This window comes from Podarcis raffonei, chromosome 4 (genome assembly GCF_027172205.1).
Source record: "Podarcis raffonei isolate rPodRaf1 chromosome 4, rPodRaf1.pri, whole genome shotgun sequence".
In the NCBI taxonomy this organism is placed as follows: Eukaryota; Metazoa; Chordata; class Lepidosauria; order Squamata; family Lacertidae; genus Podarcis; species Podarcis raffonei.
Window position 1 is genome coordinate 27,100,944 of NC_070605.1, and position 26,481 is coordinate 27,127,424.

General features: G+C 42.2%; 1 protein-coding gene and 1 long non-coding RNA gene across 4 annotated transcripts in view; one reads left to right on the forward strand and one right to left on the reverse strand.

The window, feature by feature from the left end:
- Positions 1-4,899, reverse strand: part of LOC128412685 (uncharacterized) — a 36,233-nt gene extending 31,334 nt beyond the window's left edge. Inside the window, exon 1 of the long non-coding RNA XR_008330137.1 lies at positions 4,499-4,899. This is a non-coding gene — a long non-coding RNA (uncharacterized LOC128412685). The remainder of the gene's footprint in view (positions 1-4,498) is intronic.
- Positions 4,900-5,053: 154 nt separating this feature from the next.
- WASF3 (WASP family member 3) overlaps positions 5,054-26,481 on the forward strand; it is a 34,440-nt gene continuing 13,012 nt past the window's right edge. For 2 of the 3 annotated variants that reach the window (XM_053385921.1, XM_053385924.1), the window contains exons 1-2: positions 5,054-5,162; positions 25,767-25,909. In XM_053385921.1, coding sequence (XP_053241896.1) covers positions 25,777-25,909 — 133 coding nt within the window. In that variant the 5' untranslated portion in view covers positions 5,054-5,162; positions 25,767-25,776. Of the gene's footprint in view, positions 5,163-5,298; positions 6,052-25,766; positions 25,910-26,481 lie in introns of those variants that run through there. The other variant, XM_053385923.1, reaches the window with a different exon arrangement.

Here is a 26,481-nt window from a genome sequence, read left to right on the forward strand (position 1 = left end):
TTTCCCAAACTGCCTGCATGTAAAACCAAAACAAGTCCAATTAATCCTGAATAAGATATTGGGACCCTGGTCCTGTTCCAGCTGTCTTTCACCCCACCCCCAGCCATCTACCACCAGCTGATTTGTGGGAAGCATCATGACTTGCTCTCTCTCTCTCTGAATGTACATTGATGCTACTTATAAGCTACTCTGGAGGGAGTAATTGTAATATATAAATAACCTTTGTCTCCTCTCTGGTGTGTGCAAAGGCCTGTGATCTTTATCTGCAGCCTAAAGTGGTGCAGTCTGGGGAATGCCTATCTTGATTCTAGGGAATGCACTAGCTCTTAATGACCATGCAATGCTACTGCAATGTAGTGTTGTGTGACTGTGCTCACAAGTGTTTGAAATAGTAGAGCAGCATATTTTTTCGATTTACCCCTGCTTTAAGGAGAGCATCATACAAATACCAAGGTCATACCAAATCACTTAGCTCTTTGGGTAAATTAACTTCACGTTTTCTATTAGTACATATTCTCAGGGCTCATACCCCCCACCCCATCCCCAAATTCTGATAAATTAGTTGGTTATAACCTATGGATAGCTCAGTTGTAGAGCATGAGACTCTTAATCTCAGGGTCATGAGTTCGAGCCCCACAGTGGGTGAAAAAATTCCAGCACTGAATTGCAGGGAGTTGGACTAGATGACACTATTGGTCCCTTCCAACTATATATTTCTATGATACTGTCAGCACCACCTTCTGAAACCTACCCTTGAACTATCAAAAAGTGATGCTTTCAACTCTAGCCCGTGAAAGGTATATCATAGCTCAGTAGTCTTCAACTGTTTCAGAACCCACCATTATGCCTAGCATGCACTGGGACACCCATTGCTTAATTTTTGCCATCTATTTGTATGATGCTAGTGCAGCTGTTGCAACCTACCTCAGATCAGACCATGACCTTGTATTGGGTCCCAACCCACCAATGCCATAGCCAATGGTATTGAAAGTTGCTGAAACATTATCACACTTCCCTTCCCTTTCTCCCCATCTAGGTGAGCCACCAGGATGACCAAGACAATAAGTGTCACATCCTCTTGCCAGAAGCCAGACTGAACTGCCTCCAGATACTCAGCTACACTCAGCAGTCTGAAACATTATTTGTGCTCTTTCCAGAAACCGCTTTCTTACTAGCCACATTGCATGGCATATTATTGACCAGAATATAAATAGATGAAAATGGTCTATGATGTTATGGAATAGCATAAATGGAAAACATTTATTTCGTTAAGCTAGGTTAGGCAAGATACTGCCAACTACATAGTAATCCCTTACTATCTAAAAAGATTAAATAAAACATATATTTCAATTGTGATTATAAAATTAATTTGACCAGTTATTTTCCGCATACTGGGGAAAAATAGAATTGCCACAATGTCAAGCAAGTACATGCCATATGTAAAAAATATATTTTATTTCTCTGTTTTCTTCCTGCAAAAGACATGGCTGACAACAATATGCTTGGGCAGCTGCCTTACTCTGTCAAGGGACAAATTATCAATAACTGAGCACTGTGCTACACAAAGTGAACATTTTAAGTATTGTGATGTTTCGTGTGTTCACCCTGTCATTGTTGACAGATTCTATTGATTCTTTCTTGGGCCCTTTGTATTGATTCTTCTTTTTTAAAAATTAACACACCTAGAAAAAAATATTGAACTGGATTGTCTCACATTCAACTCCTCCCCAATATGAAAATGAAATGCACACAGCAAACTAGAATAATACCACAGTGTCTACCTTAGTAATAATACCATTACATGAATGTTATTGGAAGTAACACATCAGTTACATATCATTTGATATTATGTATTTTATATCACACACACCCATTCAATCAATCATGTCATTCAAGGCATGTAGACATTTTTGAAGAACCTAGAAGGAAAAGTATTTTTTTCACCAGCTGGTTCAGCACTAATCTCACCTTATCCACATCAATGTTCCCTTAATAATCATTGTGATACACTGATTCTGATGGGAGCTGTAAATAACATATTTACTCAAATGTAATGTGCACATTTTTTGGCCAAATTACTGTACATCACAAAAATTAGGGTGCTCATTACATTTGATGGTGCATTAGATTTGTGAAAATATGGCAATTTACTCTATTTTAACACCAGGTAACTCTGTAACTGTTCTGATGATCCAGAAAAAAATATTTTTTGTTGTTATTGTTAATTTATAAACCTGTATATATGCAGAGATAAAGTAACCAAGCTCTGCTTAAGTCAGAGGCGTATGCATTAGTAAGCATATAAAGAACTGGGGCACAAATAAGTATAGACTTCAGGCTTTGATAGCCAACAAATCTGCCAAGCTGCTTACTTTTAATCAGGCATGACAGAGGCCTTAATACCTTTTATTGTAGTCATTCTGCTACCTGTCCATCTCCATCTCTATACCCTTCCCACCTGCCTTCTCTCTCACAAATCCCCAGTCCTTTGTCCTTTTACTAAGGTTTACAGTGATTAACTGATGGGCCATGCGTACTGCCATCCACAACATTTATCCATTTGTGGCCGTTTGTGGGTTATCATTTGATTTTAAGAGAACTTAAATCACCATTACTATTTATTATTTTATATATTTATTTAAACTTTCTAAACTATTAAAGTTCATATGGCTGTTGATTCCCACACCTGCCCAAATCTTACTCACAAGATGTCTGACTTCCTTTCTTTGTAAAGGAGCCTGAAAAGTACTAAACAAAAGCCTCTGTTAACAGGCCTGGCTGCAAAGGACAAAAAAAGAAGAAAGCAACCAAGGAAAGAGAGCTTTGACCACATTATTCAGGCACTGTTAGCTTTCACAATGCATGCATGATAGGGGCCTCCCTCCACTATTCTCTCCTTCTCTAACCAACATATCACCGCCTCAGATACTCAAAGCCTGGCGTCCTGCTAGCTGCAACAATGCAAACACCCATGACAGCAGTGCAAAATTAAAACCCTCGCTAAACCCTTTGGTGCTCCAGTATGGTACTTTTACATTTTATAGATGTGGAGAAAAAAGGAACATTCTGATCCTGAACATGGTTTACTGGGAAACAAATACAAATGATTTGAAGGGGAATCACTTCAGGTCGCCTTACCCCAATGAGGATAGTATGGAGTAGGAAAAGGTTCAAAAAAGGGCAACCAGAATGATCATAGGGGTGGAGCAACTCCCCTATGAGGAGTTGGGGTGTTTAGCTTAGGAATGATAGGTAAGAGGTGACATGGTAGAAAGGTATACAATTATGCATGACATGGAGAAAGTGGATAGAGAAAAGTTTTTCTCCCTCTCTCATAACACTATAACTCGTGAACATATAATGAAACTGAATGTTGAAGGATTCAGGACAGATGAAAGAAAATGCTTATTCACACAGTGCGTAGTTAAACTGTGGAATTTGCTCCCACAGGAAGCAGTGTTGGTTACTACCTTGGATGGCTTTAAAAGAGGATTAGACAAATTATGAGGTAAAGTGGTTACTAGCCATGATGGCTATCAGAGGCTGTATGTTTCTGAATACCAGTTGTCGGAAACTGTAGAAGGGGAGGGTGCTTTTGTGCTCCGGTCCTGCTTGTGGGCTTCCCAGAGGCATCTGTTTGGCCACTCTAAGAACAGGATGTTGAACTAGAGGGTTGGATTCTCTGTTGGTTGCAATGAATGTAATGGTAGATGAGCAGAGAAGATGCCTTAAACTTTGAGGAGGCAGTCTAAGGCATTCATAATGCTGGAGGCAGATATTTCAACTGGTGCCCCTCATAGCAATAAAAACAAGCCGATTCTATATTTGCCTTGCCTTTTCACTGTATCCAGAAAAAAAATGTGTTTCCTAAAGTGAGGTGCTTCATTCTGTCTAAGGTTCTATAAATGGCATTGCATATTCTTTGGATTTTTAAAATTGGTTTTGCCAGCTACGTGCACGGTAAGCTGTTGTTTTACAGTTCTTAGGTTGTGTTTTTGTTTTGATAATATACTGGGGATTTTTAGTCTGTTCATTGCAGCAATGAAGTGAAGCTACAGGGAACCAGGCAGAGGACCTTCTCGGTAGTGGCGCCCGCCTTTGGAACGCCCTCTCTCCAGATGACAAGGAAATAAACAACTATCTGACTTTTAAAAGACGTCTGAAGGCAGCCCTGTTTAGGAAAGTTTTTAATGTTTGATGTTTTAGTTATTAATATTCTGTTGGGAGCTGCCCAGAGTGGGTGGGGAATAAATTATTATTATTATTATTATTACTACAATTATACGGTTACTGGAGTGATTTTTGAAATATTACGTGACATATAGACGCTTTAAAATTAAACAAATAAACCACACCCCAGCAGGGAGGCTACTACTGTTGTCCACCCCCCAGCAGGAGAATCTCTCCTGCAAACATCCCCCAGCCCTGTTTGAGATGCTGGCCTTCATGGTCTAATCCCCTGACCCCTTTTAGACACAGGTACTGTATTTGACTTCACCTAATTCTAAAGGGCTGCTGCGTTTGAGGCCTTCGTGGCTTGTTCGACTGACTTCTGTCCCCCGAGGTCCTGCCCTGAGGGCGCTCCTGACGGTCCTGAGTGAATAACGGAGGCTGGTGGGATTCGTGAGGAGAAGAGTCCTACAGGTTGTTTGTGTGTGAGGAAGACAAAACTTTAGCGGTCGGGGGGAAGCGATAATGTGCGGAAGGAAAGGAAGCGAAGCTTGTGAGAAGTCGGGATGGGCGAGGGCCCTGGGGAAGCCAATTCGGATCAGCTGCCAGAACCATAAAGCGAAGAGGAAAAGGGATAACGCAAACGCCGTTTGTGCGTGTGTTTTAAAGTAATCCCTGAGGCAGAAAGCAGCCCTTCTCTTTTCTGCCCCGCTCACTGGCTACTGAGAATGCCGATCAGTTCTGTTGCTTGGATACAAATCCTCCCTCCCTCCCGCCCTCGCTTTCTGCCCGCCTCCATCCTTAGCCTAGATAGGACCGAGTGGGCGGGGACTAAGTCCTCGACACGCTCGAGGGCGCCGAGGGGGAGGGGACTGAATGGCTCCCTAGCTGAGCCCGCTGCCTGGCCGCCGTTGCCGCCTGTGGGGAGTAGACTGGGAGCCCCGCGCCCGCTTGCCGTAGTCGAGCCAGATGGAATGTGGCGCGCGCGCGAGGTATGCCGCGGGGGCGGGGGCGAGGGTTAGAACGCGAGAGGGGAAGCGCGCGCCCACCCAAAAGCCCTTATTTTGAGAAGAAGCGCCCGTTGGCGATGCGGTTGAGCGAAACCGTAGGGAAGAGAGGAAAGGCGGCGGGGTGGGAGTGGGGGTGGGGGGCGGGAGAAGTGGTTTTAATTCGAAGCGTGTTGCTCCATGGCTTGGGAGCGGAGGCGGCCCGGCGTCTTCCCCCGCCCACCTTCCTTATCCATCTCATAATCCCGAAGAGTTTTGCGACTGGGGAGGTTTTAAAGCGAAATGGTCACTCGATGCTTCCCGCCCGGAGAGTGAGCGAGAAGGCGCCTTCATAATCCCCCGAGGCCCCCTTCACACACACACACACGCCCCGCCTCGCGTGGGTTTAGCGCCACTCGGAGCCCCTTCATGCTGTGTGAGGGGGACGAGGCTGGCCGACCCGGGTCAGACTGACATGAGCGGTATCTGTTTCTTAGGGCCAGCGAGTTGTGTCGCCTTGTCTTTCGGGACGGCTGCCCGCTTGATATATAAACGGCGTAACTCTCAGAAAGAGTTGAGACTCTCGTTCTCCCGCTCCCCTCCTTCCCAGACAAAGTGCGGGGAGGGGGGAGAGAGGGAGAGGCTGCGCCCCACCCCCCTCCCCTCACCCCATATACACATACATTAAGTCGCCCCCGGGGAATTCGTGACCCGCTTTGCTGGCTGCTTTCTCCATTCTGGAACAGGCGGTTGTTTAAAGGGAGAGATTTGCATCATTCTTCAGGCTGTCTTCCTCCCACTCCAGATCGAAGTTCCTTTATTTTGCTTTAAACCGGGCAAAGGGCTCGACCGCTCCATCTGTCTTAAGTGTGCAAATCTCTAGCCCTGAAAGCAGGTAAACCCACAATCGTTAAGATACTTAGTATTGCTTTCTGTGGGTTTGTCTTTTCTTCTTTTAATACAACCAACCTCTAAAGAAATTTACTTAGGGTTTTGGTTTGTGTGAGATTAGGATCCTAGATAACGTTTTTAATTTTGTAAGAAATAGTTTGTCTGTGTGTGTTTATTGACTGGGTGTGTGTGTGTGTGTGTGTGTGAGAGAGAGAGAGAGAGAGAGAGAGAGAGAGATCCCCTAAGCTTTGAAATCTAGGTCCCCCTTTAGCTCCCTAAGAAGACTACAAATAATTATGTTTTTAAAACTACCCTGTTCTTCCTTTTGTTGAGTGAGTGAGGGGTTGGTGTTTTTAGTTGCCTATTCTGCCTTTGTGCTGAGAAAATGGAGCAAGTGAAGGTTAGCTAGTGGTGAAGCAAAAAGTGAAGAAAAGTGTTCTCTAAAACTGACAAAGTATGCAGAATGTTAAGATAACTTGCTATATCAGGATAAGATCCTGATTCACTAGAGAACAAATTTGTTTATGATATCCGTTTATCTGAGTGTGTGACTGGACAACCGTAGTTCACTTTTTTTTGAGGTACTATTAAAAACAGACCTATTTAGCAGGCACAAAGCATTCTGGGTCAATTCAGACATGATGCCAAACTATGGTTAGGTAAACTTAATTGGTTAAGCATGTCTGAATACAATCATGGTTTGTCAGCTGTTTGCCAGCCATCTTCAGAAACCATGGTTTGGAGTTGTTCACCATCCAAGATCTGTGCTAATGGATGTTTGATGCAATGTCTGAATTCACAAACCATTATGATGATTGCTCTATTTCCTAAGGCTGCTGAACCATAAAGATGGTAGTGAGTTTATGAAGCTATGATGGTGAGTGCTGGGTAGATGGACAGTGAAAGTAAGACAGTAGCTTTCAGCCATGGTTTGCTTTCTAAACTGGGTAGTGCAAAACATGTTTGGTCATCATGTTTGAACTGAGCCAGTGGATTATTTTTCTGGCAGTGTTGGATCACTGGGACTTTAAGACTCAACATCTGTATTGCCTTCTCTACAATCATTTCAAACACCCAAAGCCAAGGGAATAGTTACTATGGGGTATGTGCAAATCTACCAAAAGTAGATGCACCCTTCTATGATTAAAAAATGGCAAACAACTTTTAACACCTTTAATAATTAACATATTAATACCTTGTATGCTCTCTCCTGTGCTCATCTGTTGCAGTTAGACTCCCGATGGGATGTGTACATTTGATGCTGAAGTACTCAGAAACATAAGAAAAATAAATGCTAAGTGTATGTGCTTGCCCATTAGTATAAAAAACAGTATGTTGTAGCTGTTGGTGACATCAATAGCAGACAGCACAGATTGATGGTAGAGCTAATGCATGAGCACTGTAGATGGATGAGTGCATCTCCCAAGGCACTGTAACAGATATGCCAACATGATCTGTGGCTGCTTTGACATAGTGAGACATTTCCTTTCAGCAGATTTTACTGTCCTCCTCATGTGCGCTCAAAGAAAAGTAGTTTGAAGTTGGTTAGTCAGCATTTTAGGAAGCTTGAGGAGAACCGTACACAAAGCTATGGAGTAAGGAAGGTATTGATACTTCTGAATTTTTCCCCAAGTCAGGAAAATGTCATAGAGATGCTGCCTTCCATTTGATTAATAGATCTGTGTGAAGTAGCCCTGGCTACTTAGGTGGAGTCCTTGTTTTGGGGAACATTGTGACCTACTCTCAGATAGAACCTAGAGCATTAATTCTAAATACAGTAGTAAAATTGGGGAGCAAATAGTAAAAGTTATTTTTTACTTGCTATTATTAGGAATAATCCTTTGTTAATCATTATGCATTCTTGGCTGTCTTCTGTCTCAGAAAAAATGCTTTGGCAATTCCACCTGCCACTGAATGCAGTGTGTTTTGACTATACACAATTTTGGCTTTATGCTCTATCCTGGAACATAACCGCCGCCTAAGTTGAGAGTCGCCTGTACTACATTTATTTCTCAAATTATTTGAACAAAGGTAGGGAATCATAAAGGCTGTCATCAGTGATATATGTTCTTGGTTTGTTTAACAAACCCTGATTCAAGAGATCTTAATTCTTTGGCTGTGGTAGTAAGAAGGTAAAATATGCAGAATATCATAGAAACTAGCTTCTATATTGTGATGTCAGCTTTGTTAGACTGTTGCCTTATTCTAAGTAAACCAGCTTATGTCTAAGGCTGTAGTTCTAAACCCATTTACCAGGGAGTAATTCCCATTGAACTGAATGGGTTTTACTTCTGAGTAGATATATATAGGCATGCAGTATAATAAATGTGCACCACTTGTCTTAAGGTCAGTGACACAGGCTATCTGGAAAATTTTGAATTGGAATACAGTCATACCTTGGGTTACAGAAGCTTCAGGTTGTGTTTTTCCGGGTTACAGACGGCCAAAACCTGGAAGTACCGGAACGGGTTACTTCCAGGTTTGGGCGGTTGCGCATGCGCAGAAGTGTTAAATTGCTCTTTGCACATGTGCAGAAGCACTGAATCACAACCTACGTGTGCACAGATGTGCCGTTGCGGGTTGCAAACGTGCATCCTGCATGGATCACGTTCGCAACCCGAGCATCCTCTGTATGTAGTCAACAAAACTAAAAAAGTCTTGTGATTATCTGAAAAGTTTTTGGTACTGCAAAAAACAACAACTGAAATACCTTGTTAGGGGAAAGAGTGTGGATGAAATGTAATATTCAAAGTGTTATTAGAATACTAGTAAATATATTTATATGCCAACTGAATAGAATGTACTTTTTACATTGGGGTCACTGATGTTGTGCCCTCAAGGTGTTCTGAGCTGCAACTCCCTTCAGCCCCAGCCAGCTGTACCAATTGTCAGGGATGCTGGGAGTTGTAGTCCAAAACATATGGAAGGCTCTATATTGGCTCCCTCTGCTTTACATTATACTCTCTCTCTGTGTGTGTGTACACACACACACACACACACACACACACACACACAGAGTGGTACCTCGGGTTGCATACGCTTCATGTTACATACGCTTCAGGTTATAGACGCCGCTAACCCAGAAATAGTACCTCAGTTAAGAACTTTGCTTCAGGATGAGAACAGAAATCGTGCTCTGGCAGCGTGGCGGCAGCAGGAGGCCCCATTAGCTAAAGTGGTGCTTCAGGTTAAGAACAGTTTCAGGTTAAGAACAGACCTCCGGAACGAATTAAGTACTTAACCCGAGGTACCACTATATTAACAATACGATCCTACATCACTCCTCCAAGCTCAGTGGAATTTGGTCCCTAGTTGTTGTTGTTGTTTAGTCGTTTAGTCGTGTCCGACTCTTCGTGACCCCATGGACAAGAGCACGCCAGGCACCTCTGTCCTCCACTACCTCCCGCAGTTTGGTCAAACTCATGCTGGTAATCTCGAAAACACTATCCAACCATCTCGTCCTCTGTCGCCCCCTTCTCCTTGTGCCCTCCATCTTTCCCAGCATCAGTGTCTTCTCCAGGGAGTCTTCTCTTCTCATGAGGTGGCCAAAGTACTGGAGCCTCAGCTTCACGATCTGTCCTTCCAGTGAGCACTCAGGGCTGATTTCATTAAGAATGGATGCGTTTGATCTTCTTGCAGTCCATGGGACTCTCAAGAGTCTTCTCCAGCACCATCATTCAAAAGCATCAATTCTTCGGCGATCAGCCTTCTTTATGGTCCAGCTCTCACTTCCATACATCACTACTGGGAAAACCATGGCTTTAACTATACGGACCTTTGTTGGCAAGGTGACGTCCGTATAGTTAAAGCCATGGTCCCTAGTAAGTGTGCTTAATTCTTCAGCCTCAGAAAGTGGTCAACACTGTTAGCATACTAATTTTAGCATGCCTAAAGAGCTTTATGCATAAATATATGTGCTTCCTAGGAATAGTCACCTGAACAAAAAGAGTTTGGCTTTAGATCTGTCTGGCATTTTATCTATTCCTGTTGTTCAGTTCAACTTGTATTGTGTTCCTGCTTTAACTGCATTAATGGTTTATTGTTATGTGAAGGAGTCTCTGGCTTGTGCCCCCCCCCCTTCTTTAGATGCAGCTGTGCAAAGGAGATCAGAAGTTTTTCCTTCTGTTCTCAGTTAACAACATTTTAGTATTAGTTATAAACGTGGACAAACTGTGATTAATTTTAACTATGGAAGCAAGTTCAGGAACTATGATTTGAACTTGGTTTGTTTTAGTAAGCCACAGTAGTAACATCAATTTGTTCAAGTTCAGATAATCATCTCTCCCCCATGCCTGATGTTGTTTTTTTTAAAAAACCCATTAATGTGTAGTTAAGCTGTTAGAAGAATCACAAAGCTTTTCCTAAGGCCACCTAATACGACATCTTTGAAAGAATGTGAGCAGTCATCAGTGGCAAGGGTAATTGTTTTAACTTTTGTCTGCTTAGATACCCAAACCTGCTTGAGAACAGATTTTGATGGCAGGTTCAGCAGCACTGATAGCGTGAACACAAAGTGGAATATGAAATAGCAAAAGGAATATGTTTCAGGGCATGGTCAGAATGCATGCAAAGCAATTAAAGTACTAAAGCAAAACAGTTTTGGTCCTTATCAGTGCTTTGTTAAGTGCACATTCCAGCCAGACAAAAATACTTAAGGAGTGTATGAAGCAGGGGTGGGGCCTTGGAAGAGGGTGTAGCTGAGGAGAGGGTGGGGCCTGAGGAGAATCCAGCGGGTCAGATAATGAGGACTGTATCACCTAAGGTTGCTTTTTTTTAAGGAAACCATCAAAATTGTTGAGATTTTTTTGAGCTGTTTCAGTTGCTTTTCCCATCACATTTTCATACATTTTTACATCCGAAAACCAGGACTTGTCAGGAATTTTCCTGACGTATGGTGAGCCTAGTATCACCACATTTGGCCCCCGGCCTGAGGTTCCCACCACTTCTGTACATGCTTGCCTGGGATTAAGTCCCACTGAATTTAGTGAAATTACTTCTGAATAGATTACACTGTTTCTCTGCATTATAGTCCACAAAATATTGTGCCATAAGAAATTTTTTAAGTGTTATGGTGCTTTGTTGCAACAAAAGCAAGCATACATAGGTACTCCACTGAAAATTGATTTGCCTTACCTGTCTTGGCTTATGTTTTTAGGATTTTGGCAAAATCTGTTTCAGCGAGTGATAATTAAACGGGTGTTGGAATCCTTTTTTTATGATGCTGAATTTTTAAAAATTTATTTATTTATATCTTTATACCTCCTTCCCACCTTTTTCTGCAATGAGCTCATCTAACCTCCCCTTTCTCATCTAATCCCCCACAACAACCCTGTGAGGTAAGTTGGGCTGAGAGGCAGTGGCTGGCCTGAAGTCACCCAGTGAGCTTCATGGCTGAGTGGGGATTTAAATCCTGGTCTCTCAGGTCCTAGTATAATTGAAGGGACAGGGAAGGTATTCCCTGTATTTTATATTTAAGTAAATTGCTCTGATAAGTTGCTTTTCTAAATTGCTCTGTTAAAATTGCATATTATCCTGCTTTGCTGAATTTGGAAGAGGCCCACTTCCTCTTTCTGCCGGCTAACAGACAGCGAGCAGTGGCTTTGCAAGCTGGGAGCTACTTCCTCTTTCTGCTGGCTAGCAGGGAAGCTCATTTCCTGTTTTTTTCTCTCAGCTAAGTAGAAACTGCAGTACTCTCTGCACATGCTCTCTGATGCAGTAATGCAAGAGAAGAACACACGAACAAGGGAAGGAGGGGCGTTTAGATAGCCATATGCCATATAAGGAAGTAAGCTAAAACTTGCCAGCTGATTGGAGGAGGTTTTGGGGAAGCTTGGGGGAGGGAAGGGTGTTTTCAAGGTATAAGAAAGTTTGCAAATGTGAAATTGGGCGTAGCCAGTCTTTGGAGAGGACTCCACTGGCTGCCTCTGCGCAGATCTCAATAAATCTCTTTTCTCTGACCAAGAAGTCTCTGGAATTGTTTTTCCCCTCTGGCCACGGGGTTGGCGGACCGCTGGACCTCCGGGTACTGCTAATCTAAGGCTTCATTTTGGGGGCTCGTGTCCGGGATGGGTCCCCACCCCACGAAAGGTGGACCGAGGGGCCAGACTCGACCGGGTGAGCAACCAGGACCAGCGCTCGCAATCTCCAGCGCGCACCCTGCCAGTTCGTAGGGGGAGATCGCCACGCTGTGCCTGAGCCGAGACACCCAGTCGGGAGAGAAAAGAGGACGGCCGAAGGAGGGGTCCGCAGCGGAACAGGTAAGCCCAAGGGAAAGGGCGTGGTAGGAAGCCTGATCAGCTTCCTCTGGCTGTGAGCAGTAGAGTGCCGCCAGAAAAGGGATAAAGGGTCTGGCTGTGAGCAGTAGAGTGCCGCCAGAAAAGGAACAAAGGAACTGGCCGTGGCAATAAGGTGCCGCCCCGCCAGACAGGGACGGGAAAAGGGAAAAGGGGAAACAGAGGTGGCAGTAGAGTGCCGCCAGTAAGGTTGGGGAAAGGGGAAACAGAGGGAAAATTATTTTGGTGTGTTTTGTGTGTTGCATGTTGGAATTATATTGGGGTGTGTTTTGTATGTTGCATGTCAGATACTCCAGTGGCTGAATTGTCAAGTGTGGGCCGGGGCTTAGCGTCCCCTTGGCCGAGCGATTGCAGGGCTGTGCATTTCTTAGCAACGCGAGTTCGCCAAGTCACAGTCTGTAGTGGTTGGTGTGTGAAAGGATCTTAAGCCCGGTTAGGAGCGGAGTATCTGAAAAAAAAAAAAAAAAAAAATGGGGTCTGGGGCAAGCCAACGTAGTCCTCTGAAATGCTTTTTAACCAACTGGAAAGCAGCTACGAAGCATGATGATTGGGTTCAAATTGAGAAGAGAGAGGATGTGAGGTTGATTGGCCCACCCAAGGAACTAATTGGCCCTTGGAGGGCAGATTTAATTTGCAACTAATCAACCCACTATATCAAAATATCTTGAACGTCCACCCAGACCAGATCCCTTATATTTCTACCTGGAAAATCAATGTAGAAAAGAATCCACCGTGGCTGAAAGCCTGCCGAGGCGACGCCCCACAAAATACAATTTGTGCAGTCTGACCGGCAGGGAAATCAGAAAAGCCTCCGGTGATATCAGAGCCGGAAGGAGAGGAAGGAGAAGAGGGGGAAGTCATTAAACCGCCGCCACCCTATGCTCCACCAACTGCCCCTCTAGCGAATCCCCCAGGCCCAGGGCCCCAGGACTAGGGAGGAGCCGGCCCTCAGCCTGAACCCTCCAAGGTTGATGAATTAGAGAGCGAAGAGGAAGAGGATGATGAGGAGTTTATGAAGGGACTAATTGAGTTAGCAAAGAAAGGAAAAATGTGGACACAGTATCAGACAATTGAGATTGCAACAGTATGTACAACCCTATGTGAAAGAAGTGGATGTTAGTTCCCATTTGTTAGCAGCAACCAGGGTGTCCCTCCATAAGTCCCATAAGGCACAGAAAAAGGGTGGGACTGCAATGATGCCTCTACGCAGAGTGTATGACCCACCAGCCCCCCAGGACAGGGTGGGGAAGCACCACCATGCACTTATACAGTCCAACATGTGCCTTTTTCAAGTGCTGATGTGTGCAATTGGAGAAATTAGAACCCTACCTTTGAGGAGAACCCAGATGATATTGCCAACGCCCCATTATAAAGGCTGCCTTTGTAGCTCAAGCAGCGTCCAATATTCGCCAAAAGAAAAAATCCAGAAGCATGAGGGGTGCATTGACCATGGGCTGGAATAGATGTTGAAGTTAGCTCAAACCACTTACAATCAGAGAGATGAGGAAGCCCAGAGGAAAAAAAAAAAAAAAAAGGAGAAGTATCAAACAAGGAAGTTGACGGCATTACAGGCTACCACACCCACCCCTCAGGAAAGAGGAAGTGCCCGGGGAGGAGGGCGAAGCCGCCTGGGGAGGAATCAGTGCGCCATCTGCCGACAGGAAGGGCACTGGAAGAGAGAATGCCCTATTCTATTATTAGGAAGAGATTTGTTGGTAAAGTTGCAAGCCCAAATTACTTTTAAGCCATCGGGAGAAGCCACATTGTCCAATATGTCACTTGGGGAACTGGTTGTGGAGGCACCCCTGAGGGAGTACTGGCACCTCATGATGGTAAAAGAAGAGGAGGGACCCATCCCCGCCAGTATTCTGGAACAAGTGAACCCCCTAGGAATGGCAAAGAATGTCCCACCAATAATCGTGAAGCCCAAGCCATTTGTCAATCCTGTTGCAGTAAATAAGTATCCCATCCCACGAAGGGCGACTGAAGGGGTGTAGGTGCATCTAGAGCGACTGCTCCAACATAGGATCTTGAGGCAATGCCAATCACAGTGAAACACCCCTTTGTTACCAGTGAAGAAAGGAAGCAGGCTATTATCCTGATACCAGAGGCAAAGAACTGCAGAGAACTCTGTGGCTTTCTGGGGTCTGCAGGATTTTGTAGGATATGGATATTTAATTACAGCATCATTGCCAAGCCTCTACATGAGTCAACCAGAGGAATTGAGAGAGACCCCTTTGTTTGAAGCACAGAACAGCAAGCCTTCGTGGATTTGAAGAGGGCACTGCAGCAAGCCCCAGCGCTTGGCATCCCAAACCCTGAGAAACCCTTTACTCTATTCGTGGATGAGGACCAAGGGACAGCGAAAGGCGTTTTGTGCCAAAAATTGGGAAGCTGGCAACAGCCAGTGGCATACCTATCTGAGCGCCTGACGCCTACAGAACAAGGCTTACCACCGTGCATGAGAGCAGTTGTGGCAGTAGCCACCCTACTGAACAAAGCAGACAAATTTATTTTTGGCCAAGACACTGTTTGTGTGACCCCGCATGCAGTCCCAGCTCTGCTTGACATGAAGGGTACCTATTTTCTCTCCCAAAAGAATAATCCTAGAACCGGACCCTTGGCTCCCCCGGGGATTCAGCATAGTGGAACTGCACCCATGGAAGACCTTGTTGTGGATTTCACTGAATTGCCCCGCTGTGGACTATACCGCTACCTGCTTGTGGCGATCTGCACGTATACAGGATGGGTTGAAGCCTGGCCCACCAGAACTGAAAAGGCATTTGAAGTAACCAGGTGCCTGCTTAGGGAGATCATTCCCCGCTATGGACTACCTAGGTCAATAGGATCTGACAATGGACCAGCTTTTGTCCACTCAGTTTTGCAATAACCCCCCATGCTAGTCAAAATGTGCAGTTTGATAATTATGTGCAGTAATTCTCCCGAGATTTTCTCTCTTTCTAACAGGTGGACCCAGGCCCACTGCTGTTACCTCACCCCTTGGGTCCACCACACTTAAGTGAAGAAGGCTATTTTAGATTGGACAGTTACACCAAATCCTGATGATCCTCTGAAGCTAACCATCTCCAGAAGAGCGCCAGACGGTTGGACAAGTGGATGGGAGGGACGCCCGCGGGCAGCGTCCCCAACGTAGAGACTTTTTTCCCCCAGCAAAATTTAAGTCACCGCCAGGACTTTTGATATTGGGGCCAGAACTCTTTGATATGGTCACTCCGTGTGTCAGGCCTCTGCAAGGGTGGATATATATTCCTGTGGGTATATGTTAATATATGTAGAGGGAGAAGCCCCTTTCGGATACAGTATGTTGGGAGGAAATCATGAGAGTATTAAGCATCCACAAGGACAGGTGGGAAAATTGGTTAAGATAATAGGCTCCTCCTCAGAGAGGTGGGACACAACCTCCCAAGAAGCAAGGCAGCTGATAGAGCACGAGTATCAGTGGGCCCTTCAGCAATAAAATAGATATGTCCCAGATAATAATGTCAGCATTTCAGCCACCATTGATCACATGGAAACAATGATAGCCAGGAACCCGCTGAAAACTACAGGAGGTGATCTATGGGGTTGGTTATATTCCTGGCTGCCTCATGGCAGTTGGCTCAGGCATATTGTGGTATTATTAGCAGGCCCGCTGTTAATCCTTCTGCTTCTTTGCTTCTGTATACCCTGCTTCGTGCAATGCTTACAAGGTGTGACGCAAAAAGAATCATGGCCCTTATTGCTCTTCCCCAGGATTATAAACCCGAGAGACCAGGACGAACCTAGGAGATAGGTTGTCCCAAAAGAAGAGGAGGGAATGAAGGGACAGGGAAGGTATTCCCTGTATTTTATATTTAAGTAAATTGCTCTGATAAGTTGCTTTTCTAAATTGCTCTGTTAAAATTGCATATTATCCTGCTTTGCTGAATTTGGAAGAGGCCCACTTCCTCTTTCTGCCGGCTAACAGACAGCGAGCAGTGGCTTTGCAAGCTGGGAGCTACTTCCTCTTTCTGCTGGCTAGCAGGGAAGCTCATTTCCTGTTTTTTTCTCTCAGCTAAGTAGAAACTGCAGTACTCTCTGCACATGCTCTCTGATGCAGTAATGCAAGAGAAGAACACACGAACAAGGGAAGGAGGGGCGTTTAGATAGCCATATGCCATATAAGGAAGTAAGCTAAAACTTGCCAGCTGATTGGAGGAGGTTTTGGGGAAGCTTGGGGGAGGGAAGGGTGTTTTCAAGGTATAAGAAAGTTTGCAAATGTGAAATTGGGCGTAGCCAGTCTTTGGAGAGGACTCCACTGGCTGCCTCTGCGCAGATCTCAATAAATCTCTTTTCTCTGACCAAGAAGTCTCTGGAATTGTTTTTCCCCTCTGGCCACGGGGTTGGCGGACCGCTGGACCTCCGGGTACTGCTAATCTAAGGCTTCATAATAATGCCTTTATTGTCAATGTACGACCTGTGTACAATGAAATTCAACAGGTTGAATTCCCTTCTCTTGTATACAAGGACATCTCTTTCAACTTTCCAGAGGTGTTGGAATACTTTTTGAAGCCTTTATAGGTTTCATATCTCAGTGGATTTGAATTAAATTAATGGAGCTATTCATAATAATAAATTATTTGTTATGTTAAATTGATTTGTCCCCATTTATTTTTGTGGAAAGAGAGCCACAGTTCTCATTCATTCTCTTCTCACCCTTTAAAATATATCCAGTATAACCTCATATTGTTTCTATATTCATGAAGTATGATGGGAATGTGAGACAGAGTATTCTTTGTGTCTTTTTTTTCCCCTTTTTCAGTATTGCGACCCTAAAGTTCTGGTGCATTGTTGGTAGTAGATAAATAATCATAATAATTAAACATACAGCTTCTATTCATTTGTGGGACAGTCTCTATTCAAAGTCCTTATGGTTCTCGTGCTTGGTTCTTTTCCATAATTAACTGAAAGAACTTGGACAAAATGCCCATACTGCTGAATAGCCTTTGTGCATATTTGGCTACATGCTAGCTTTACAATTTGTCTTAAGCATGGCCTGCATACAAATAGATCTTTTTGAATACTGCCTTCTGTATTTATTGGGAAGTTCTGCTTTGTGGAAGTGTGAAGTGACACTACACTTTTGAAATACGCTACCAATAATAGTAGAAAATATCACTGACTTTAGGAACCCACAGACTTAACAAATGTACTCTAATATAAAAATATAGTGCTACAGTACAGTTACCAGATTTTTTTCAATGAATCTGGGGACACTTTTCAACTTCAATAGATTTTGCATGGGGACTGATCTGTAAATCCAGGGACTGTCCCCGGGAAACGGGGACGTCTGGTAACCTTATGCTACAGTGCTCATAGTGTTGCTTCCCTTAAACTGGCAGTTTTTCTTTACAACTGATGGATAAAACCTGTAAATATCTACACAGTGGCCTGGTACCTCATTAATAATGGCTTATGATATGTGCATGGTTGTTGCTTCTTATCAATCTAGAACTGACAATCATTTAGTTCTATATTGTTGATTAACATCAAATATTAAATACTGTGCTTTAGCAACGAAAGTGAAAATTGTGTATGTAAAAGTACTTTTCTACACTTTAGTCACTTTTGTAAGTCTCTCCCCACTGATTTGTGTCTTGAGCTGTGGTGGCAATCATGGCTAACATTTCTCCGTAACCTTGATATTATTGATTAATCTTGCATCCTTATATTGCTCTTAACTGAGTTAACACTTAATCCATAATGGAAATCTTTGAAAAGATTGAGTTGCAAAACACTTGGCCCTGAAAAATGCTTATGCATTAGCTTTGAAACCTGGTCTTAGGAGTTAGGCTAATATGAATACTAGCGGTGAAGACCAAACAAATGAATGAATACTATCCAATATTTAGTAAATAAAAGATTGTGACTTCTATTAATAAGCTAGCAAATCATTCTTTTTTTGGAAAAAAAAGCTCTTTAAAAAAGTTTTAAGTTGCAAAGTAGATTTAATATTTGATGCTTAAAAATGATCTATCCAGTTTCTTTGCAGGCAGTTGAGTAAAGAGGACACAGAATACAAATAATATGTTCAATAATGTTCAGTTTCCTTGTTGAGTCATGTGCATAGTTTCTACTCTTCAGTTTTACAGTAGTTTATGGTAGCATGTAAGTAACAAAGAGAGGCACCTCTGTTAAAAAAGAGAGATTTGTTTCCAATTGTTCCTTAGTAGTGGGGGAGAGGGAAATCTGAGCATGTTTACTATGCAGTCCTGCTACTTTCTTTCAGGAACCAAGATGTACCTTCTCTCTCCTCTGAGAGTAGATTGTATTGATTCTGCATCAGGATGTGTAGTTTCAATGCATTAGTGGCTGAGTTGTCTGTTGTCTCTTCTCTTTTTGATTGTGGTTTTCTCCCCCACCCCATTTATTTTGCCCTTTCAAGCCACCTTCTCCCATACAAAAAGCAGTTATGCACCAACAGGACCTCCCTTTCGTTATGGACTGTTTGAAAGATCTTTAGTTTCTTAAGTTGCATTTTTTTAAAAAAGAATTGTTTCTTCTTTGTATGAATTTATGTGGTCTTGAACTGAAGAGAATTCAAAACATTCCTGTTACATGTATACATTCCATTTGACATCAGCCAGCAATATACATACTTCATGCAACAGCAAATTATTGTTCTTGGAGCAAAGTTCAGTGTGCATTTTCTTTTAAAAACAGTGGTTGTTGGGAGCATCTGTATTGTCTGCCAAAACCATTGCATTTTTGTCATGTGGAAAATTTTCTTTTCAAAACGTTGCAGCCAAGTGTTAAGTGTTTTGCAAGCACAACTTGAATTTAGAAACAGAATATAGCCCTTGTCTATCTTCTAGAGAGAATAAATCAAACCATGAAGCATTTTGTTGCTGTGTCAGGGGATCCAGGAACAGTGACCTTTGTATTTGGAGCTGTAGATGCTCAGAATTCCCATTGTCAGCATCTTTGACTGGAAAGCGATAAAAGGCTTATGATATCCAAATAGAATATAAATACCAGAAGACTAAACTTTTGTCCATACTTTGCCAATGGACCAGTAACACTGTTCTTTGGGGTTCTTTGCAGTTTCACGTATGGATTTGAGCCTTTGTTGACCAAAGGCTAGCCTTTCTGGAATAGTTCTAGAATTTAGCTGATTTCCTCTCCTTGTTGGTGAACTTTGTTGCTAAGTTCGTGAATTAAGCCAGCACCTTCTTGCTCAGACCATGTCATAAGGATTGCAGTTAAGAACTCCCTACTCTGACATTTCTCTGCCACTGGCTGTGATGGATGCAGGGACTGGGATGTGTTATCTGTCTTCCTTCCATATATAGAAGGATGGAATGTATTGTGCCCTCTGTTCTTTATAGTTGTAAGCAAATGTTATTGCCTGTTGTTAATAATCAGTTATAATATTGATTATTTTAAGGCATTTTTTGTTAATAACAAAAACCTCCAGAGGACATGCTATGCTTATGTAATGACCTCTCCACACCAACTTTTTGTAGCCTCTCACCACAATCACTGCCAAGCTGTCCTTTCAGTCCAGTTTTTGTTGCCCTGTGTTTTTCCCCCCTTGTTTCTGCACCTGCTACAATATTTATTGTTTCATGCCAGCTGAGAACCACATTCCTTGATGATTAAGCAACTACATTTTTGCTTTTGTTGCTTTCTTCTTAATCTCTGGCATTTTTATTCACTTGGCCTCTAAGTTGATGATCTTTCTGAACACTTCATGTATATATGAAGAACAGTTCTAGATCAGACTGAACATCCATCTTGTGAAACATCCTGGTGGTCTGTGGCTACCATGGCTAAAATAGGCTACTGTCACTAGAGCATTAGTGGATAATTTAGTTAAAATTGTGCATATTTTCCTTAATTATTTCATGCTTGTGCAACTAGGATAGATGAATATGTCAGTTTCAGAGTTTCAGTTTGTGTTTCATTTTTCCAATCTTAAGTTTGGTTATCCACTTTTTCACATCAGTTTTTGAATTTTGGGAGGGAAAGTTTTCATGAAAATTCATTAGCATTTTAGGGCAAAATATGCCTAATATACTCAGTTTTGTATGCATTTTTGCAGAGTAAACACATTTTTGTGGAGCAGTTTGACATGATATTCATTTTTGTGTTCTTTTCACCAATATATTCATTTCTATGCATGCTTTACCCTAGTATATGCATTTTTGCATACATTACTTGTTTGGAGACCAGCATTGCAAAATTTGAAGGATGGCTGTAGTTTGCCTTTAACTATGAACTGAATAGAATTTCTTCTCCCATCCCTGTGTGCAGCCACTGGCAATAGAGCATTACTCCATTGTGTTAGGAATATAGGAACCAGCCTAAGATCTCAATGCTGTATGCTCCCACTTGTGTCTTAACTTGTGATCAAGGGAAACGTTTGTGCTGACTTTAACTGCAGTTATCTTTTGATTCTCCTTAACCCAAGGTTTAAAACATTTTAGAAGGTTATTGTTTATTATTTTTGGTTGTTGTTTTTTTTAAAAAAAGGCTTCACTCCCATTCAAAGGCAGCATCTGCACACTGCCATTGTCAAAATGTGTCAGGGCCAGGATTGAGTTGAATGGTAAGTTAGTGGGTGACAGAATTCCACTGGTAATGAGTTGTTCTTCATATGGGACATCATATGTCTGCTTACTTGCATTGTCAGCAGCAGTTTCCTACTGTTAATAGAACTTTGTTTTAAAAGGTTATTAGGTTTAACATGACTATTATTATTTGAACAACATTTTCAAACTCCTTTCAGGCACCAAATATGATGTAGTAAGTGAACTGCAGGAGTCATAACTATCTGTTTTGTTTTTCAGGGCTTTTAATAGTGGCATAAAGTTTGAATGTTCAGGGAAAACCTGTTTAAAATTATAAATATGATTTGCAGTACTTTGCAGTTTGCATAAGTGACTCAGAAGGTAAAATATGGGTATTCTATGTTACTTTTATGATTTAATGCAAGTCGAGGTATGTTTTAATTCAACAGCTTATAATATTCAGGAGTTCTGGTTGGTAGTCCATTCAGTCTTTGGACAGAGTTCATGGATGGTATAGTATCTTAGTTTCATACCTATAGGCAACTCTTCATGATACAGAATGTGTGAGGAAAGTTCTAGATTTATGTACTCAGTCTGAAGTACTTTAATAATGGCTCAGTTCACATGACTTTCTAAGCCAAACCTTGGCTTGACGACAGTACATGAATGTGTGGGTTCCTGGAGGTCCTCCTGGACGATTTTGTGAAGATAAGAATGGAGGTCACAGTCCCTTTACTCCTTTCTGGTCGCTTTACTTCTATAGTTTTCTTATCAGGTACAGTGGTACCTCAGGTTACATACGCTTCAGGTTACATATGCTTCAGGTTACAGACTCTGCTAACCCAGAAATAATGCTTCAGGTTAAGAACTTTGCTTCAGGATGAGAACAGAAATCGTGCTCCGGCAGCAGCAGCAGGAGGCCCCATTAGCTAAAGTGGTGCTTCAGGTTAAGAACAGTTTCAGGTTAAGTACGGACCTCCGGAATGAATTAAGTACTTAACCCGAGGTACCACTGTATTGTTTTAGTTATCTTTAGTTTTATTATTTCAGTTCAATGTTGCTAGAAAAGCTGTTGTATTCAAGTTCTAAGGAATGGGGTGGGTGCAGGGGGATAGTGCATTTGTTTCATTTGCTTAGTTGCTGATGTGGACACACACAAATTCTCATTTCTATTAAGCAACATGAGTACCATAATGAAACACTGATTACAGTTGTACAGCTCTTGTTTACAGTTTGTCATTATTTTCGTCAGGGGAAAAAGAGAAATGATTGTTTTCTTCCCCATTCGTCCTCCATGTTTTTAAGGGTCTGTTACTTATTTACTCTGTTTCCTGTCAAGCTTGGGCAAGAGCAGTGATTATTTGCTATTCCAAGTGGTTTTTCTGGGAAGATGGGGTACTCATTCTTTTTCAATTAGGCCAATTACAGTTTTCGTATCTTATTATTTAGATTTGTTGCACATAATGGAAAAATTGGTGTAGTAGTCTTTCAGAACTGAAGAGAAAATAGCATTGAGAGGTCTGTTATTTTCTAGAACAGTAAATGAACGTTAACAAATGCTGAATATCAACAAGATTTATGGTTTTGTCAGGATGATAAACTATTCTGAGCATGTTTGACTTGAAAAGTGCAATTTCTCTGTCAACCCAGTATCTCTTTTCCATCCCACTCCTGCAAAAGTAGCCGAGTCAATTACAGTTTGATTTGAAAGTTTGCCTTTGGTACCATCATTTGTGAAAAAGAAGTCTGTACAACATTTTGTTGCAGTCTGAAGATCTATATACTTGGTCCCCACTCATGGTCCAAAAGCATGTGACACACTAAGCTTTGTGCTGGCTGGGAGCCTGTTTAGAAGCCCCACATACACCACCATAGATTCTGTGAAAGAAAGGAAACACACACACACTCCATTATAAAGGAACCTAAGCAAACCAGGGATGAGAGCAATGAAACTGACTACACATAGACTGTTTGGAACAAGACCCTAGTAATTTCCATCGACAGCCACTTGTGCCACGTCTCATAATATTTCCAAGGCTCCCTCATTCCACAGATGAATTTTGGGTTGGTAGGGTTGTAGTGGGACGGGGATAGGAAAGCCCTAATCCATGAATGTAACAAATTATTATTTTGGCTGCATCCCAGTATTTCATACTGATGACCTTGAAATGAGTAAGATTGGTACACTTAGCTTGGCATCTCTATCAGAAATGCACTGCTTTGGGGTTTTCATCAGCTGTACGTCATAATCATCACAATTATAACAAATAAAGGCTTGACATATCTCGCTTTGCATGTCATGAGTCTATCTCATATATTAGTTTCACCTTTTAAGTTGAATTACTGAAATAAATGAACTTTTCCATGATATTCTAATTTTTCGAGTTTCACCTGTAAGTGTTTCTTGTTGAAACCAATGGTACATAAGTGACTGACAGGATTGTCCCAATTTATATAGAATTCACAACAACTTGTGAAGGTGTTATTTATGCAATCTGGGTAACTAACATTTATTCCAAAGATCATTTAAGAGTTTCAAGTGGCATAGGATATATTCTGCCTGTCTGCCGTTTCCATCATATGCATTGAGAGCCATCTGGAAGATAAATACATGCAGATGAGCAGCCCTTACAGTTAAGAACTGGATTAACTTGTTAGCACCTTTTGCTAATTCTGTAATCTGATCATGTAAGAGAACAACAATACAAAACTATGTTTGTATATTGAGGCTGGGCAGTTGAATAGTTAGCTACCCGCATATTCAAGATTCCATATAGGAGGGGAGGGAAATTGTAAAACGATAAAATACTGTTTTATTTTCTCTACTAGCTTTCCTTTGCAGTCAGGCTATGTCCAGATGATTCAATAGAGAGGATTCCCCCCCCCCCTAATTTATAGCTAGTTTTGTTAAAGCTACTTTGGTATTATTTGATTTCATCCAGGTAGCCATGCCAGTTAGGGCTAATGCGAGTTGTAGTTCAAAACATATGGAGTGCATTAGGTTGGGGAAAAGTAGGATAGGTAACACTACTGGTTCTCTGTGAAAATAAACACACGTGCCCTCGTTATTCAGTGTTTAGCTCTACAACTGAAAGTGTGAGATGAACTGTATATGTGAATTATTTGTACATTCTTCCTTTGAAGGGGAGAGGATAGCACAGAAAGGTTGTGTGCACATTTGTTGCACATTATGTTGCAGGCATCCTGGAGGCACAGTAACCTTTTCTAAGGCTTTATATGCAAAACTGACTGGTAAAATTGTTTCATTATATAGGGAGTAGGTATTTAAGAACCGTTGTTCAAATCCTGGCTGAATCTGACACTAGCAGATGCTCATCTTGATCCTATGCTTGTTACAAAGATAAATTCCACTTGAAATCAAAGGAACTTTGTAATGTGTTTACATTATATCTGGTTGGCATCTGTCAGTTTCAGGAGATAATGGAAGAGTGTGCCTTCAGGGGTAAATTCAAACCACTGGAGAGTTACAGTGCCTGCTGTGACTGTAGAGACATGATTTGTTGCAGCTGGAGCAGATGAAGGTGTCTGGTTGTGCTGATGCAAGTGTACCATAGTGTTTCTTCTTTCTGCACTCCTTCCAGCGGTCATTCTTTCTCTGGTCACTGTTGTGGATACATGACCTGACTGATTGTCTCCAGATGTTGTGGTGGTCTTGCAAGAGATTTCTACATGGCAGGGTTAATGTTGTCAGCCTTCATGTCATGTTTGCAGATGTCATTATAATGCAGAGTTGGTCTGCCAACTGGCCTAGTACCTGCAGCGAGCTCCCTGTAGAGTATATCCTTGGTGATTCTGCCATCTTCTATTCTGTGGACATGACCAAGCCAGCATAGACGTTGCTGGGACAGGAGGGCAAACATACTGGGAATGTGGGTACACTATATCTGGATAATGTGTACATTATAGTCTACCTAAGGAATTCATTTAAGAACATCACTACTGGATCCGACCAAAGGTTCACTATTCATATCCCAACTTTCCTACATAAGGAGATAAAACAATTAAAGCATCTTAAACAATTCCAATACAGATGCAGACTTAAAAGATCTTTCCTTAAAAGTCTTGTTGGAAAAGGAAGGTCTTCTGTAGGCACAAAAAAGACAATAGACAAAAACTGTCTAATATCAAACAGAAGAGAATTTCAAAAGCATTCAATCTAGTCCCACATCTGTTTTCCACAGTGACCAGCCAAATGCTTCTGGGAAGCCCACTAGCAGGGCTTATAAAAGCAATAGTTTTGCCTTGTAACTAATTCCCAGCAACTGACTCTAAACCTGGAGGTCCTGTTTAGGTATGACAAAATCCATTGGCTTTTGTTCTAACACTTTCTGCTGTTGCTTTCTTAATAAATGAAAGGTAAATAATACCTTGAAAAGGAAGTAGGACAACTCCTGAATATGTCCTATCCAATACTTAATTTACAAAACATATTTAAAAATATTTAGGGACTTATTTGCTATGAGAATCTTCATTTCTATTCTAATATTTGTCTTCAGAGGAATGATAGTGGTTTATATTTTTCTTGGGATTTCTCCTGAGAATTTAGTGATGGGCAGAAATCCCAAACACCTAGGTGGTGGTTATGTTATATTGAGCAGAGGCATCCATTCCGCCTGTCAAATGGGCTGGACACCAGCAGAACTCAGTGAAAGACCCTGAAACAAGGCCTTGTGGGGCAGGACTGAGCCAGCCCTTTTTCTTCCCTGCCTAGTAATAGTATTCAAACACCATGAGTATTCAAGCCATGCTGTATTATTCTCAGACTGCAATGACAGCTGCTGCCCTTTATAAAAAAAGTTTTGAGGAGTATTGTGGTGGGGTGAGACTAATGTTTTATTCTTTTGTTTTGGCAGACACTGAATCATGCCGTTAGTCAAAAGGAACATTGAACCTCGACACCTCTGCAGAGGAGCTCTGCCTGAGGGAATTACTAGTGAATTAGAATGTGTAACCAATAGTACTCTTGCTGCTATCATACGCCAGCTAAGCAGCCTAAGTAAGTAACTGGATGGCTTTTAAAATGTGTTTTTTTCTTTTTAAGGGAAACTTGAAGAGTATACACAGTTTCGAAGCTGGCTTAAGTGGCATGATGGCTTTGGGTTTAGCAGTCTCAGCACCTTTGCTTGTGAATAATCAAAATAAGTAAAATCAATGCCCTGCCACCTTGACTTCATATCCTGTATGGCCTTGTGTCCAGTGTTTCCCTCTTTCTTTTACCTTCCTTTGTGCCAGTGTGGTGTAGTGGTGAAGAGCGGTAGACTCGTAATCTGGTGAACCGGGTTCGCGTCTCCGCTCCTCCACATGCAGCTGCTGGGTGACCTTGGGCTAGTCACACTTCTCTGAAGTCTCTCAGCCTCACTCACCTCACAGAGTGTTTGTTGTGGGGGAGGAAGGGAAAGGAGAATGTTAGCCGCTTTGAGACTCCTTAGGGTAGTGATAAAGCAGGATATCAAATCCAAACTCTTCTAAGGCTAGGGAGTGAAGAGCAGTCTTGGATTTTTTAAGCTTTGGCCGTGTGGATCCACCCCCTCTTCCCAAATGCTTGTTTCCCTTTGGGTATCTAAAGAT